Source organism: Nothoprocta perdicaria, unplaced genomic scaffold (genome assembly GCF_003342845.1).
Source record: "Nothoprocta perdicaria isolate Ctin4 unplaced genomic scaffold, notPer1 scaffold_56, whole genome shotgun sequence".
Lineage (NCBI taxonomy): Eukaryota > Metazoa > Chordata > Aves > Tinamiformes > Tinamidae > Nothoprocta > Nothoprocta perdicaria.
The window spans coordinates 2223452-2241525 of record NW_020455821.1 but is presented as its reverse complement, the minus strand read 5'-3'; the positions used below and the strand labels follow the sequence as shown (position 1 = coordinate 2241525).

The window sequence follows — 18074 nt, the reverse complement described above, 5'->3', positions numbered from 1 at the left end:
CAGAAGGTTGGACTAGTAATTTCTACAGTCATGAGCAAAACCTTGAGTATTCATAAGAATCATTTTTTCTTTTTTAAATCTGTAATTATTTTTCTTTATACTCTAATACTAATTGAAAAAATGAACTGTGTAGGCTTTGTATCAAAGTATCTTTGACCTCTGTTTTATGAATTATCTTCATTTACAATATTTCTGTTTATAATTCTCCTTTTTCATTTTTTTAAACAGCAAAGCCGTTCACAAAGTTGGTAAAGGAAATGCARCTTCATCGAGATGATTTTGAAATTATAAAAGTGATTGGAAGAGGAGCGTTTGGTGAGGTAAGATTCTTGTCTTGTCAATGTAGTGATGTCGTTTGTCAACTTCGTTTCTGATTTCTTCTTGCAGCTGTCCTTAGGACAAGCACAGGTCAGAAGAGTCACATGGCTGTTACATAATCCTCCCAAATGTGGCGTAATAAGCAGGTACTATTGAAGGTCCTTTGCAGGAGAGTATTTACTATCCAGTTCTGCCATTCCTGTGCTTGACTAATCTTGACTTCAGACTAGCAAACAAGTGCTGCTTCAATATGTGTGTGACGAAGGGTGGTCCCACCTAGCAGCTGTACAGCTGACTTTGGGATCCCTTCTCCCACTTGCCATATGTACTCCTCTCCGCTGCTATAATTTAACACAGAACTGGGCTGTTTCTATGGCAGGAACGCAGAGGCTGCTCCACCCATCTGCCTGTGTCTGTAACAATCTGGTAATGCAGAAAGAGGCATTTGGCTGCCTCAAAGGCTCTTCCCTGTCATCTTTGAAGATCAAAGGCTGCTGGATCTGTTTTTTTGGACAGCAAGTTGAATCATGCTGGGATGATAGGAACGCCTTGTGTTTTGAGGACTCGCCAGTCTTGGGACCCTGGACTGCAGCTTTACTTCTTAACAGGCTTAATGAAAGTCTCATCAGTCACAGAAATCTGATAGGTCTTGCCACTGGCAAAAACGTTAATGAAYGTGCCCTCTCTAGTAGGCATAGGATACCTGAGACTTCTGGGGTACCTCAAAGATGACTCTCTCAGCACTTAAGTACTGAAGCCACAACTGTAAGCAAAAGATCTGATTAAATGAAGAATTTCTAGAAGTCAAAAAGAAAAAAAAAAAAGGGCAAAAAAACCTTAAATTTATTTCTGGAAGCTTCTTTTGAATGATACCACATTAGAGTCAAGTACAGTGGCCTCTAATGACTTGGTCCCATTAACAGTTACAACCTCTGCTGCCACTGGCTAAGGCTGGGCTTCCCTGCCTTGATCTGGTGTCATCTCCGTGCCTGGGCTGCACCTTCTGAGCATGGTGTGTCCTGCACACGTCAAGCTCTTTCCCACAGGGTTTGGTTATGTAACCAAGCTCATTCATCGTGGTTGCTGGATATTCAGAAACCAGCTTGGGAAAAGTCAGCTCTGCCCCCTGCATGGAATTTCATGCAGAATAGGAATAGGGGGAGGAGAGCAGGCTCATGCATGTGGGAAGTAGTATTCCTAGTAGTACTACTGGTGCTAATGTGTAGGATGAAGACCCTATTTCAGATGGGAAATAAGGTCATGTAGAAACTTGCTGAAACGGATGTGAACCCTTATGCTTAGTATATTGGATGGATTCGTATCCTTCCCCAACACCAGATCTCCGTTCGTGTTACTGCAGGCCTGAGTAGAAGACTTGCAAAGCCAGTATTGCTATGGAGAGCCACTTGCTGTTTGAAAGTAGTGTGGTTTGAAGAGCCACGTTGTTAATGAGAAAAGGTTGTTTTCCTCTTGGTATTACAGCCAAACCTGAAACTGAGCAGGGAAAACGCTAGGGCTGTGCTCAGCCTGGGTTCGAAAAGCAGAGATACGTATGTGTGCGTCTTGGTGGTGGATGAAGGTATCCTYGGATTCTTCAGCTTCTGAAATCTTCAGATCCAAAGAATTTTAARCTGTTTCAAGGATTGCCTTTGAGGAAAGTGGCTCTCTGAAACAGAGAAATTATTGTTTGAAGCATACTTACCTCTTCATCTGTTTTATACTCTAATGATCCCCCGAGGTAACATGAGGTTCACGTGTGGTCATAGCAGGCAAGGCTGTTTAGGGAACTTGAGCCTTTTAAGTAAAATGCCCAGACTGAGAGCAGCATCTTGACGTGTAAGACAGTAGTTCAGTTTTTAGTGCATGTTAACCTTTAGTTACTGCCCTTTTTGTAAAAAGGGGAAATGTTATCTTAGGGTAATGAAAATACTGTCCCAGAATCAGCTCACTAATGAATTTCGCTTAAGCACTTGTTTTTAACTGGGGTATATTATTTGAACACCACGTTTAAAGAGAGAAGTTACTGTGAAGAGTTCAGCAGGAAAAAAAAAAACAGAAATGGGGAAATATTAGACAAGGAAGGATTGAAAGGCACAAATGATGTCTAGGAGAGAGAATTGTCTGTTAGATTTAGGAGCGCTCACAAAGGTAGTGGTAGTGCTCTGTCAGTGTTGCACTGTCTTGTTCTTTTACTTTGTATATGCTACATGGCTGTAAGTGCCTAATATTAGAGACATTATAAATAGTAATTATGTGAAAGTTGATATTCTATAAATAAAAATCAGTTTCTGCTGAGCATGCTGATATTTATTCATAAAGCGCTTTTGCTCTTGAACTATTTCTTTAAAAAAGTTAAAATACTTGTTAGAATRTATAAAGAATTTAAACAGAATTAAGCAAGCTATTCATGTTAGAATTAAATAGTTTAAAAAGCAAACAGCAAAACAAACTAGACTTCAAAAAAGGCACTCCTGAATGTCCAATGTGCCTATATTTACAGTTTACCTACTTTTAGACTTTTTGGAGAGCCTTTGAGGCTTTAGTCTTCCTTTTGTATAGATAATTGCTTTGGAGAAAAAGCTTACACAAAATGCKTACACACAATATTACTAATAATTATCAGTAAGAATCAGAAATTCATCTTGCCGCGTAACGCACAAGCCAGAGAAATGTAGTTTTTGACCAGAGTGGATTGAGCCTTCATGTGAGTGTGGTCTTAGGAACACAACTGCAAAAGCAGTATCTAATTTAAGGCATATTTATGTAATTGCCAGCACTTACCTTTTACTATTGGTGCATTTTTTTTCTTTTCAGACTTTCCTGATTCTTTACACTTTTTGTCCACTTTTTGAGGGGAGAGGACAGAACTGATAATCCAAAACTACCTCAGTGAAAATTCATATAAAAAGGGAGAACTGGGAAGGGAAGAGAGAAAATCTTTCTTGACGTTCTAATTATCATTATGCCAAAATGAAAAAAAAAATGGTTTCAGAACTTGAGATTTCTTTTCTAGCAACCTGCCAAAACATACAGGTCCCTCATAAGCAAAGACAGCTACTTTATATGCATGGTAAAATGAATGTCTGAATATCTTCTACAGGAATATTTAAGGTTCTGATTCCTGGAGTCAGTGGCTTGGGAAAGTTATTTTGTGTGTGTAAGTACACAGTGGAAAATACCCTGYCCTTTAAAAAATATAATAATAATAATTTAAGACTTGAAATTTGCATGACATTATTGGAAAGGAAACAGTGACTTGAGCAATGGGGCTGGGTGGGATTTTGCCTGCTGGAAAAACWTCCCAAGAAGCCTCTTGTGCTTGGTGGCTGCCTCTGCATGCAGGGAAGCTGGGAGTGCTAGAGAACAGCAGGAGGGATGGAGAAGGATGCTGGGCATGGCAACTGCCACACTCAAAAGACTTGTACGAACTGCTTGCAAGCTTCATCTGACCTTTGAGGAACGTACTGTGAGTCTCTAAGATCACTTCTCTGTATCTTGTGTAAAGGGCCATGTAAGCAATTRTGTGGAATTAGCAAGATTTGGTGTGTGTAATTAGTAGCGCGAAGGGTGGTTGTGGAAGGAAGAACTGTCTCATGTACATTGTTTCAGAACTGTGATTGTACAAAGTGGCTGATACCTCCTGGAAATATGGCAATAAGGGAGTGAAACAATCGTTTTCCTTCCCTTGTTTATTACTAAGGATTTTTTTGAATGGGCGACACTTACTGTGGTTGCAGCGGAAGGGTGGGACACTTTTCTCCTGCTTAGCRCAGAAAATAACTCAAGTTCTTAGCGTGCCCTGCCCAAGTCTTACTCCTAGGGACAGATTAAAACTACCTTTTCATTATAAATATTGTTGAGGTACAGGCTTGATTTGTTTAGTGGTTAGTACCAATTCTTGTCACCTCGATTCAGTATGCTTAGCAAGGGTCTCAGCTGGGATCAGGACGTGTAAAAATGTTTCCAGAAGGAAATAAAATCATTTCTGAGAGAGTAAGGATGATTCAGTGTGTACCACAGCTTTCTAATTGATAGTGTGATTCCTAATGAGGAATATACTGGCTAAGAACACAGATTTGAAAGTGAATATACAAAAACTGTCCAGTGCAGCCTGTGCCCTTACGCTGTTTTAATCGTAGTTTTATGGTCCTGACTAATTTTGATAGGGAAATTAAGCTGGGACACWGTGAGCTTACACACTGCATTAAAGGCTTTCTGTCTTCTATTCAGAGTAAGTGGTATTAAGTCCCCAACAGGAACTGTACCTTCTGAAGCTGCAGGTTAACATATTGCCTCCCATGGTTATAAATGCCATGACAGTCCTCATCCAGCTATTAGGAGTCAGAGTGTGTTCAGAATACAATGCAAAAGAAATAGTTAATTAGCTATGCTTTTCCACGGTGTACCTTGCCCAGAAATGTCCAAGGGATTAAGAAAGAAGCCGTTTGGTTTTGAAGATGCTTCAGAAGAGACTGCTGCTTAGTCCACCCCAGCTCTGTTGCTGTTTGTGCAGATGAAGTTTCTRTGGTGACAGGCAGGTTGTAGAGGCTGGGGAGACAGTTCCTCATGGTGACACTGCAAGACCTGTCACTTGTGTGTGCAGCATGTGCTAGGGAAGGACTTAGGTGTTACTGAGGACCTTTACTCTGCAGAACCTTTCTGGCCAGCCCTGGTGAAGCATTTCTCATTTGCACAACATGAAGATCCACATCCCCCCTTTTTTTTTTTTCTTTTTTTTTTTGCTTTGGAAATGTGCACCATTGAATATGAGCCCAACCAAGGATACTCTCGCTCATATGACATGTAAAATAGTCATAAAAAGATAAAGCTGTCCCAACCAGTTTTTCTCCAAGATGTGCAACATTAAAACGGTTAACTAATGAGCTGTWTATCAAAGACTTGTCGTATCCAAGAGTATCGGGATCATAAAGCAGTTCTTGCACTTTTTTAAAGTAGTCAGCATCCAAAATATCAATAGGATAAAGCAGAGAGGACTGTGAAAATGGCATATAATAGAACCCTTAGCTGGGAAAAATGATTGTAATATTCGATTATGAATTTGATAATATAAGACAGTACAGCTAAATTGTTTACATCTGAAATGATTTKCCATCTATTCTCCTCATAGAAAGGCTTGCGTAAAGTTATTTAGATATCTTGCTCAGATATCTAAAATCATTCTAGGTTCCTGCAGAAGATTAATTCACAGGGGTTTGTACCATTTTGTCTGTGTAATTTCATTGTCCATTAACCTAAGCAGATCTTCTTTCCATCCTTGTTGCTGTTGTTCTTCCTTTCAATTTTATTTGTAGACAGCAATCATATCCCCTTCTCATTTTCTTTTCTTCTTATTTTGAGCAAGCAACAGTTTTCTCACTTCCCTTTGATATGAGATGCTCTTAGTTCCTTGATCATCTGAATAGTCGTCCATTCTACCTTTCCAGATGGAGCTTCTCTACGTGGCTCTCTGTGTGTGGTTTTTCTTGTGAGGTTGTATTGCAACAACGCCGTAGTGTTCCCTGTCCCTGATGGTACCTGTCTGCCTTTGAATTCGAGTCCTATTATTTGCCTTTTTTCCTGACTACCTATTATTATTTAGCAGATCTCATGAGGATTAGAATACCAACTGTATTTCTGGGTCCACTATCTTCTTTGGTTTGTATCTTCCCATCAGGAGGATAGAACAGTTCTTGCCTTGGTTTGTATTTGAGATTGACCTTTTATTGGAAGTCCAGTTCTTGAGGACAGACATTTACTGGAAGCTTAACATGGTGTGAGCATAAGCAGAGTGGTTGGTAGCTGTTTTTGCATTAAAATATCAACATGGTTTCCAATAAGTTAAGCRTCAAATAATACATAAGATTCCCAGCAGGAAGTCTTTTTAGTTTTGATGTTCATTATTTTCTGGAAACTCTTGTCTTTTGTTTAAATGCTTTTGCACTTATACCAGGCTTATGCTTTACAATATTGTATTTAAAAAGAAAAAAAAAAGTACTTTGATTTTTGCTTCTTGGTCTTGTCACTCAAAGGGACAAGGTTCAGCAGAAAAATTCTGTCATATTTATTCAGCCTAATTTGACTCAGATTCACACCCTATAAACTTTACTGGGGCACAAGAAATGGTGGAATTTTACCTAGGATAGCTTTGCRCTTTGCAGCCCTAAATGTCAATATCAAATGGCTTTTGGAGATGAAACTACAGCAAAAGACTTACGAAATAATTCAAGAAACAAAGTAGTAGGTCTTGCCAAAGTCTAAAAATGCTGTATTGGCTGTATTGTTTCAATCTATTTTATTGCAGTACAACTGGAGCTGTTGGAGGCAAAAAATATTGTAAGAAAATGGATGGCAGAAGTAATACAAATTTGATAGGGTGTTATGGCATGTAGAACCACAGTTGGCTCTCACTTATGCTTTAACTCCTGTTCTCACATTTCTTGACACAAATATGACTTTAAGTTGATTAAAGGGTAGGTCCTTGGTTTCATTAGGCTTTCTGATGTCCTTGAGGAAACAGCTTTATTGCACTGTCTTTATTGCTGTGAATCTTGAGGGCATGAAGAGTTACAACGATGGTAATCAAATCAGCTGGCAGCAGCTTATAGCCTCCCGGAGCCGCTTGGAATGCGGCCTGCAGGAGCGCAAGCTGCCGGCTCGCTGCAGCTCTCCCCATTGGAGTGCTCAGACTTCCCCAGGAAAGCAGAATCATCCAAATGCCTCTACCAAAGCACTCCGATACGCTGTTCAGTGCTTAGAAATGCTGCTTGTCCGTTCCAGCAAGCGCAGTGAGAGGTGAGTTGGAGGAGCTTTGTGCCTCAGTTTGACCAGAACACCCGGGCCCTGCGCCAAAGCTACGTGGATGAGTCGTCCAGTAGCCCATCCCTGTGGCCAGGTGGATGTGTAGAAGAGAATCCAAGACTGGAGACCAAGACCAAGACTCCGGCTTTCCCTGCAGCCAGGACAGAGGGCTTGGAGCCCCCTAAGCACCGCTGKAGTAGAGCAGCTTCCAAGGCACCTGCCGTGTGTATTACACATGTATTAAGCATATTCTTAAATATTTTCTGCAGACTTAGGTGTCCGCAGCAGCCTGTGGCAGACTTCCAAAGCTAGATGTATGTGCAGGGAAATGTTTTCTTTAAGCTTGCTGCTTTTTTTGCTTTTTCGATTTCTGTGTTGTGAGAAACAGCAAGTAATTGTTCTCTATTGATCTCCTCCAAGACACTCGTATTTTTGTATGCCTGTCATATCTGTAACTGATACTCCTTCCAGCCCTGGAGTTTCTTGGATTATTTAGGTCTTCTCATAGCGGAACCATTTAATACATCTAGTCACATTATTGCTTTTTATATAGATTACATAGCTGTGTGCATCTTCTTGAAAAGGAGAGATGGAAAGATGTAAGTTAAAAAAAAAAAAAAAAAAAAAAAAGAAAAGTAGATGTTATGTGTCTTTACAAGTAGAGAAATTTGTTCAGGAGTTTGTTTTATTGTTCTTTCCTTTCTTTATCCTTTCATCTTCTTCAAGATCTATTACAGTGTATGTTGCAGTAGCCCTAGAAATAAAGAATAAGAAATAAATCGCAATCCGTGCATGATACAAACGCTTGTTTCATCCCTAAAATTTTTAAACCTTTGTGGAAGGTAAGCAAGATATTTGTAGCAGTTAGCATATTTAAAATCCAACATTTTGCATGTCTTACACAATTGCGTATACTGCAATTTTGCAGATACTGTGATTTTTTTGTTTGCTGTTACAAAGGAGCCACCTTGTTTTTAATTGAATTTTAAGTATGCCAGAAAAAGAGAAATTAATATTAAAATGGGAAAAATACAATAGAAATACGTTAATAATCAATAAAATAGTATCTCTGAAACAACTCAAAATATTGTATAAGTAAGGTAAACTTAGAAATATTTTCCCTTGATGAACAGTAGACGAACTGAATAGGAGCTAACTTGAGCAAAAAAAAAAAAAAAAAAAAAAAAAAAAGCTTTGTGAAACAAAAGGTGTAGCTTTTTAAATCAATGTTGCTATGAAATTCTTGCTTATAATAGTACTGAGTTTCTCAGGATGTAGCTTGATGTGTTCTTTCCTTATTTCCTTAATCTTTCCTATTCCTGATGTGTATTTCCTTATTCCTTATTYGAGATACCATCAAGGTATCTCTGTATGTATTTACATATTGTGTGGCCTGTTTTTTTGTTTTTGTTTTTTGTTTTCCTCTTAAAAAATAATGCAGAATGAATGATTGAATCGGAAATGAGGCCAAGACAGGACAAAACTCTGCTGCTTGCACGAGACATCTTATGTTCCCTTCAGGCTTCTTTCCCTGTAAAATACTTACTACTTATTTCTCTTTGTATTTGGGTGATTGCGCATTTTGCTGTATGGTCACACAAATATCTCTGCTTGTGGTTTTTTCAAAGAGGAAAAAAAAGTCCCACTCACCCCCTTTCAAATGTGGTACCTGAGTGTTTGCTGATGCAGTAATTTGGTAACTAGAGTGAAATTGAGATTTGACTTTTACTGAGTCCTTTCTTCTGCAGGAAACAGTTCTCTTCATCCAGAAGATATTTTTAGTTAGTCCTTTCGCTTGAACATTACAAGAGGAGTGACATAAGCAGCTGTAGTTAAAGAAATGCTAACTCAGGCTAGGTACTGTGGGTTTCCTCGGAATTCTTCCTCGCACTTTTCTTATTGACTCCTTCCTATTCAAACATTGACACAGCTTCTGAGCCGTATGTGTCCTGCAGGATGCCAGCCCCATAGCCCCTTAGCAGTTCAGCACTCCTCAGTTCTTCAGCTTCCACCACCCAACAGAGCTTTCTGACAGTGATGGCCTCAGATACAGTGTGATTGATGGCTACCTGTGTGCTCATTTGTGGGCTCTGTTTGTGCCTGAATGGCTGAGTGATGTTGGCACTGTGGGATAACCCAACTTGCACGTTGCTACTTGAGGGCTTGCAAACTGCCTCAGCCCCAGAGCCTTAGCCCTTTTGCAGCCGTTGATCGTTTTCTGTTCTGAGCTCTCCCATTAGTGGAAATTGGAGCATTTCCTGAGTGATCCTCTTCCATATGAAGTAGAACTTAGAGCACATAGAGGGTAATGTTACCATACTTCATATGTTCCTTCATATGTATCTTCAGCTGTATCAGGCAAATAATTAAGAGCGTGCAAGGAGAATTTCTTTTTTACAATAGGTTTTAATTTTAAGGCCATGACAAGGCTAGGAAAAAAGCTGAACATTTATAAACCATAAGTTTGGTATTTGCCTGAAGACGCTCAGCTGAGACTTCCTCATTTTACTTCCTTCCCAGCATAAGCAGTATCCATGAGACATGGTTATTATGAGGAGAGGCTGGGATGTAATGTAGCTGTGGTTATTCTATATAGCATTAAGAAGAATCCTCCTTTAAGCTGTATTTTTCCCAGGTGCATTTACAGCTAGATTTCCATGCTTTTCCTTATGGTAAGATACGGTAACGTACTGATCCTTTTCCCAAGATAGCCTTCCATTATATAACTCTGTGCAGGTAGCGTATTAGGAGCAAGCCCACAGAATGACGTGGCTAAAGCTGAGTGTCTCCTCCTGGTGCTACGGGAGGAACAATTTCCTCTCTGCTTCCTAATTCTGCAGCTGCTTTAATTGCAAGGTTTTAGATTCCACTCTTGCTTTCCCGGGACTTCTGGCTTGTATTTTGGTTCTGTGCTTGGTGCACTATCCCAACCTTGTTTTTCAGTCAGCATTGTTTTAGAAGTCCTGAATCCCCCCAGTTTTTAGATGATAAAGAGTTTCAGCAGCAAAAGAGGAAAGCTCATCAGATTTGTCAGTTCTTCTGAAACAGGGGGAAAAAAAAAAAAAAAAAGCCCAGATTCAGCAGAAGTATTCCAGGAATTGGTGTATAATGCAGTGAAGATGTTGCTGTCCTAGTTAGGATTCCCATTTTTTGCTGCCAACTGTAAGAATTTTAATGTAAATTAAAAGTTTGTGGAAATTATGGTTTTAGTCTTGGTTTTGGAGAATACAAACCTTGCTGTCAAAATATCGTCTTTGTCATCCTCTATAACTGTAACTCTGTAACCATAAGCCCTAAAGTTTTTGTGTTCTTCTCTTTTTCTTCTACTGTACTGCTCTAAGCACAACTACTGTTTGTAATAGAGCAATTTACGCAAATCTAATGCATAGCTTGCATGGTAAAACACTTCAAGCAGAATGGTGAATAAGTAAATGAATACAGTTTCAGTTTCTGTTAAAATACCTGCATGCACTACACAAAAGGGCCTTAATTTGAAAATATCTTTCAAGTTTCTGAAACCTAAAGTGTAAAATAAATTAGTCAAATTTCAGTTGACAGCGGCCTTACTTGTTTTCTAAAGCTGCCTCTCCTCTCCTGGTGGAAGGCACCGTGCACAAGCCMTGCTTGTTCCTGGGGAACAAAGCTGCTTTACTGCACGTCTACATATGAAAAACTGGATGCTTTTCCTGTCTCAATTTCTGCGTACTTGGTCATGAGCAGTTGGCCACAGGGTGTATTGTGCATCCAGTGCCTTTAGTAAGGGAGGAGCGATGTGGAAGGAACAAAGAACCAAGTTATGATTTAGCAATATGTGTGTTAATTGCTGATGACTGTTTAGTCACTCTTTCTTATTGATGTTGGAATATTAAGATATTAAAATGTTAATTTTTGCTGGCCATCCTTTTGATAAGCAAAAATATCTTTATTATTTCAGGTTGCTGTTGTTAAAATGAAGTGTACAGAACGGATTTATGCAATGAAAATTCTAAATAAGTGGGAAATGCTTAAAAGGGCGGAGGTAAGTAATACGGCTCTCCTAATGCAGGGAATTTTTTTAAATGGTATGAGGAAAATTACATTGAAACTCGTCCAGATTAAGAATTATTTCATAAGCACAGGAGCTTCGGTCTTTTTTTTTTYTTTTTTTTTTTTTTTTTTTCTTAAGCTGTTTTAATACAATCAAGTCTGACAGTCCCTTCCAGGCATCTGTTGTTCTCAGCGTTACTGTGTATTCGTTTACCAGACAGTCTGCCCTAGTTCTTACCCTGAATTTATTGGCCAGATTTTTGTTTACAATAAAGGCAAGTTAAAGACTACATGAAAGCTGAGATTGGTGCTACTATGACATTCACAGCTGCATACAACAATTATGAAAAGATCTTATTTTCTCCTGCATTCGGAAAGCCTGCATTAAGGAGTTTTCATCCTATGGTTTGTAGCAGTCTTTATGTAATTGATAAAACTATAACAAAACACAAATTGGGATTGTAAAACAAAATGAGTTATGAACAAAATCTTTTTATTAAACAATAAAATAAAGGTATTTTATGAAAGGTACCATAAATGTGTGACAGGTACTTCACTAGTACTATGACTAGGAAAACCAGCATTTAAAGAACCTACTGAGAATATGCCACAGTAAGTGGCATGTTCCTAGAATACCTCCTCTTGCACTGCAGAAGCAAAGCCTAAGTCTTGGCAAGCCTATTATCAAAAAAATCAACAGTTAAATGAGCAACAGGCTTGAGGGGAAGATCCATGCACTGCATCTGTATTTGTAGCAGTTACAGTAAGAGACAAAGACTAACGTCTTGCTGCAGACTAAGCCCCATCCGTGCAGATTAAGCCCCATTCCCGTCCTGCTCTTCTCTCCTGCCTGGCACCACCCCCATCCTCTCTGGTCTCTCCSTTCCCTTTCAGCAAGTCAATTCCCCCTCTTTTCCTATGAATAAATCCCTTGCTAAGCCCCTCTCCACCATAGCATTTGCCTCCTTTAGTCACGCTCTGTCCATCAGTCCTTACCCTCCGCTGCAGGCGGAGGCGGCCGCTGGTGCGCYGCTCTCCTCCGAGCTGGGGGGAGGATTGTGCTCGGGGCTGTGCTGCGCCACTGCCTCTGTAAGGAGCCTTTGCCCTTGTGGGGGAATTTGCTGCCGGTTCCACACAGATCTTCATCAGATTAATCAGCACTGAATTAGTTTAAATTGAAATACTATGGGGAAGTTTTCAAACTGTAGTGAAGATAAAACTGTGTTGGCTTCAGTCATTTTCTGAGGTGATTTATTTAAATGGCTTCACTAAATGGCTGTAAATTTTTCATGTGGAGATGTCTTGATATTAGGTGACTAGAAGTATCATCACATTATGTGACTGGCTCCTTATACACCGCCAGGCAAGCAAAAGGTAAAGAGGGATGTCTACCAAGAAGGAGCCCTATAGAGCAGCAGCTTTCCCAGCTCACACCTGGGGCAAATAACAGTCCAGTTAAGTCCTGTTCCACTGATTCCTGCATGGGATGTTGTAGGCAGATATTTTTCTCTGCCATATTCTTTGGCACAAGAGTGATTTGTTTGCTGGATTCRTTTTCTTACCTTTCCTGGCTAACCTGCATATCAAGTTTGTAAAGCATTCGGGAAATTTTAATTTCCCGATGTGGAAAATCTTGTCATTTTTAAAATGAAAGCTGCAAACATAGAGTAGCCTCTTTTGTGGGCCGCTCCACTGAAAAGCAGGCTCTACATGTCTTATCCACTATATTAGCGGTTCAAGAAGCATGTTTGTATTTGGRGTACGTGTTGTAATACAAAGTATTGTGTAACTTATTATACATAGCAAAGTTATTCTAAATACTGCTCGTTGGTATCTAAGCTGCAACATGAAGCACGCTGTCTGAAGTGATTAAAATACTGGAAGATTAGTAAGCATCAGCTGACACCTGTTGCATGCAAAAAGAGACATGTTATCTGCGGTGATCAGATGCACATTTGTGTTCATTGCTCAGACAACAGAATGCACGGCCGTTAGYGTGCTGCTCACTGCACTTCCGAACCAGTCCCATTAGGTAGTTGGGCAGACRGTCGTGCTTTTCCAGGTATGGCCCATAAGGCATTTTAAGCTTTCTGGTGTGTATTCATGCTGCAAAGTGTTGAGCGGCATTCCTAATTCGAAAGTGTTCATAGCATTCCCTCACCATTTGAGGTTGCACAGCGGACTGGATCAAGTCGCTTATGTCTTCAAAAATGAATGCATTAGTTCTTTTGTGTTGGCAGTCTCCTCAAATAGCGATGCCAAAACAACAGAGAACTGTTCTAGCACAGGCGAGCAGATTGCTTAGAGCTGCTGTTACTTCCAAACTTTTTGTAAAGTGATACCTTTGGCCTTGTATTTATAAACCTTAGAATCATCTGTGTTAACATTAATTCTGATTTATTTTTCATTGCACCAGCAACTGCTGACTTTCCAACTTGGCCATACTGTGTCCTTCTCTAGTAGGAGACCTTTGAGCTTTCCAGGAATGTTCTTTCATGAGCATTTTCTGGAAAAGTGGCACCAACAATTGTAAACAAGTACTTAGTCTTTATCTCGAATTTGAATTGACAAATACTGAACACCCTAATGGCTTTCTGAATTGAATAGTGAAAGAATCCCAAGGTCTGCATCTTGAGATACATATGTGTGTGTGTGCGCGCGCGCATGTATATTTTTAACAAAATAAAACATTAGTGTATTTTATAAAACTACAAGCTGCTATCAAAGCTACTATCCTTTATAGAAAGCTATTTTACATAAAGAAACTGCCACAGTTGAAATTAAAGCAATGTGGCACAGTACCACATTGTACAGTTTCTTTTTAAATATATTATGGAACAAATATTCGGTGTTATCTCGAATCGTTTTGTGGGCTGTTAAGTTTTGCGTTGTGTTTTTAAGGCCAYAGTAAGGATTAGAATGACCGAATGCCTAACTGCGAACCGAAGAGGAGGCTGAATAGAGATCCCTGTCCAGAAATCTTAATCCTATAAAACATGCATATATATTCATGGTATGAAGATACTTATAGATATTGACAATGGCTTTTTTCCCCCTTCTTTCCTTTAGACAGCTTGTTTCCGAGAAGAAAGAAATGTTTTGGTGAATGGAGATTGTCAGTGGATTACTACATTGCACTATGCCTTTCAAGATGAGAACTATTTGGTATGTTTAATTCTTCAGCACACAGAAGTTTATGCTATGTAGGAACTTTTTCTGATAAATTTAAGGATATTGGTTCAATAAATCTGTCCACTTCATGCCTTGCAGTAGAGTTTTCACATTCTTTCTTTCAGGGACTAAAAAAAATACTCAGAAGGACTGCAGGAGAGTGATAAAGTCCTGTTATAGTATAGCATAAGGGTTAGTTAATCACCTTAAATTAATAAATCTACCCTTAAACAAAGTATATCATTCTTAAGCCTTTTTTGATACCCATGCAGTAAGCATTTTGGAAATATTTCTTCCTTTCACAGAATCAGCATATTTTTATTTTGCCTTAAACATTCAAGATATATCTTTTGAAGCAAGACTTTATTAAAATGGCCAAGTAATTTAACGTTTTATTTTAATCACAGCTTAAAATCATACTTGAAAAAATCATAAAAAATAAGAACTTCCCTAAAGGTAAACACCTTTATATATATATATATATAAATATATATATATAATATATATATATATTTATATATATATATATAAATAAAGAACTTAAATCAGCAGACTGGTCATCTCAGTAGTTTTTTGGGGTTAAGCAGCACTTGGCAAAACCCACAATTTTTTAAAATAGTGATGATTATACTGCAAAATTGATAACTAGATTTATAACAAGCCACTTTTTCTTTGTCGTAGAAGTTAGAAAAGTTCCGTTTCCGTCCTGACGTATTAAAGCAGACTGAAACATAGAGCTTAAATGTGCTTAACTTGGCAGTAGCTGTGTGGACTGTAGCACTGGCATAGTTACAGTGTAAAAGTTTTCAAGTTCTTAATGCTTTTTGGATAGCACCACAGTAACACATCATTATAAGTAAGAAAAACTTCTTGATGACAGCATGTATATGGATTAAGGAACCAAGCATAAGTTGGAGTTGGAAGATACTTCAGCTTTCTCAGAGGTGTTGGAACCAAACAAAAATTTTAAGAATGTATCATAATTAAGTATTTTTAGAGTAACAACCACACTAGCAAAATTAGCAGGCAGGTTCTGGACCCTCACTCAGTAAATTTTCGTTTGATTATGGCTTTATTTTGTGACAGGGCCAGATTTTCTGTCCCTAAAGTTTAGGTATTTGTGGCACTGCCTCTGAGGTGAAGATACCTCAAGATTTCAGTTTTCTTCAGATATAACCTTTAGACTTTTGTAAAAAATATTTCGAGATGTCCTTGTGTAAAAATAATTCAAGATGGGAGCTATTTGGAAATACCAAAAATCTGCAGCTGTAGTGACAGCAAGAAATAGTAGTAACAATAGAGGGATCTGTGTTGCTCGTACTGCTTGGTGGAAATCTCTTCCAAGCAATTTGTAGCAGTGTAGTGCGTTCCAGGTTCCCACAGGTATTTAGATGGTGAAGGTTCACCAAATAGCAGAGTTTAGGCATCTAAAATTTAAGGTGTGGAATCTAAGAAACCAACAGCTTCTGTTTTGAACTGTTACTCAGCATTTCTCCACTATGGATGTCTGGTGCTCAAAGATGAAGTGTATCTGCCATAAATAGTATATGAAGAAAAAGTAATGTTGACAAAACCTATCAGGAAGGGGCTTTCTTTTGGAAACCTGGGCAGGAGGGACTCTTCGGTAGTATCTTGGTGATCAGATCTCTGTTCAGCTTGAAGTTTGCAGCTGTAATTTTCCAGTCTCAGGAAAATGCTCCTGTGTGGTAGGTGCCAACCAGGTTGGGTTTACTTCGTAGCTTGCTGCTGACCCTGGATTAGYTTTTATGTTCCATTCTACAAGGCAGAGCAGGGGTAGAAGAGGCAGACAAGCTTCATTCTCATAACTCSCCTGGAAGAGAAAGCTCTAGGTTCTGGCATCTGCTCCCACTGATCTCTGTTCACCATAGCTAATGATTCTTAAATTCCAAACGGTATCTGCTAAACCTGAAGCAGACACAAATCTTTGATGTCTGTGTGTCCTGCGGGGATTTTATTATCCTCCTTTGGCTATATAATGAAAGAGATGTAATGAGACAATTGGATAAAGAAAAGGTAAKATGCTAAAGCAGACAATTAGTGGCTGATATGAGAGAATCAAGAAGTAACTGGGGGGCTTGTTCCCTTTATTTTACATTAGTAGGGCAGAGCTACTGCCCTACTTCTTGTGAAAACGCAGAACTGAAATATAAGTGCAAAGTACACAATTCTACAAAATGAAGACATTCTAGTGTTTCCTTTTCCAGTGAATTTCTTGAAAATGTGTTTAAAATGATTTGTAATTTAAAAGACCTGCGTACAGGCAAAGTGTTACCAAAAAAGTAGTGGCAATAATGAAATATTTATCTTCAGACTATGTTAGATCAGTTTTGCAAGTACTTTATTTTTTCCCTGCTCTGGTAGAGTTTGAGTGAAACTTTAATCAAAATACTGTTCAGAGGAAGGCTGAGTTGCTGCTGCTGAATCAATAAAAATGAATGTTTTCCTCAGCAAATGCTTAGCACAGGATATGTGTCCTACATTAAATGTTGAAACATTAATACTTTTTCGTCATTCATTAAGTATTCTCTTCTRCTGGCAGTATCAAGTATCTCCCATTAATGAGAAAGGTAGCTCAATTATTCTTCAATAAATTCATATTATGAACTAGTTTTTCTTTCTATCCCTTCTAGAAAAGTTTTCAGTTTAYGGTTTAATAACTTGCATTTGTTCTGATGTGAATAGATTGATGTCTTTTACACTAGTTAAGAGAGAAATTAAAGTTTTCTTTACCAATTGTCTCAATCCTTCACTGCTTCCTTTTTCCCTTTCCAGTATCTAGTGATGGACTACTACGTTGGTGGGGACTTGCTGACGCTCCTCAGTAAGTTTGAAGACAAACTTCCTGAAGATATGGCCAGGTTCTACATTGGGGAAATGGTGCTTGCTATACATTCCATACATGAGCTGCATTATGTACACAGGTAAGATACCGTCTTTCTTGGAGAAAAAAACATGGGGATAATGTAAAATATCCTAGAGAAATTATTAGATGAGCACAGTAGCCACAGACAAACTGCTGTGGGCACTTGCTTACTGTGTAACAACTGTATAAATTTTTGCAGATTAAATACAGACTTGGCGGATTTGTTTTTAGAAGTGATTATGTTTAGCTAATCTTTAGTAAAGCTTTCATATTTAATCAAGCTTTTTGACTTATTTTCAATTCAGACAAAGTTACCTGATGAATATTTATTTGCCCTTGCCCAAGACAGCTTAGAAGTTGAAGCAGTTTGAATTAGCAAATGTTGTGACATTTGTAAATGCTGTRACATTAGGCAAAATTTGCAAATATTGTGACATTGGGTAAAGTTTTTCTGCAGTAAACACGATACCTTCAGCATATCYATCTGCCCGAGGTACTCATCAAACAGATATGTACATTTACTGCAACAAGTGACCTAATTGGCATGTCTGCATATGGAATGTATTTCCAGATCAGTCTCTGGCGGTTTCCACAGCCACTGTTAACGTACTCCTYATGCTGTGGAAGAGGAAATAAGGATTGCAGCTTAATGCTTTGTAGGCTTCTCTGTTGAGTTACCTTTTGGCACGAGTTGCTGCAGAAGAGCTCTTACTGCATGCCTCCCTAGCACTATTCCGGCTTTTGTCATTGTAGGCATCTTGATAAGTGAGATTTTTCTATCCTTGCTGTGCTTTCCAGCTTTAACAACGACAAGCTTTGACAACTGCATGCTGTGTGCCAATTAGAAAGCAAAACGATATTGGTCCTGGGAACCCTT

At 38.8% G+C, this 18074-nt stretch overlaps 1 protein-coding gene across 3 annotated transcripts in view; it reads left to right on the top strand.

Moving 5' to 3' along the window:
• The first annotated feature begins 233 nt into the window (after positions 1–233).
• CDC42BPB (CDC42 binding protein kinase beta) overlaps positions 234–18074 on the top strand; it is a 59700-nt gene continuing 41859 nt past the window's right edge. For 2 of the 3 annotated variants that reach the window (XM_026048691.1, XM_026048689.1), the window contains exons 1-4: positions 234–320; positions 11051–11134; positions 14212–14307; positions 17107–17255. In XM_026048691.1, coding sequence (XP_025904476.1) covers positions 258–320; positions 11051–11134; positions 14212–14307; positions 17107–17255 — 392 coding nt within the window. In that variant the 5' untranslated portion in view covers positions 234–257. The remainder of the gene's footprint in view (positions 321–11050; positions 11135–14211; positions 14308–17106; positions 17256–18074) is intronic. The other variant, XM_026048690.1, reaches the window with a different exon arrangement.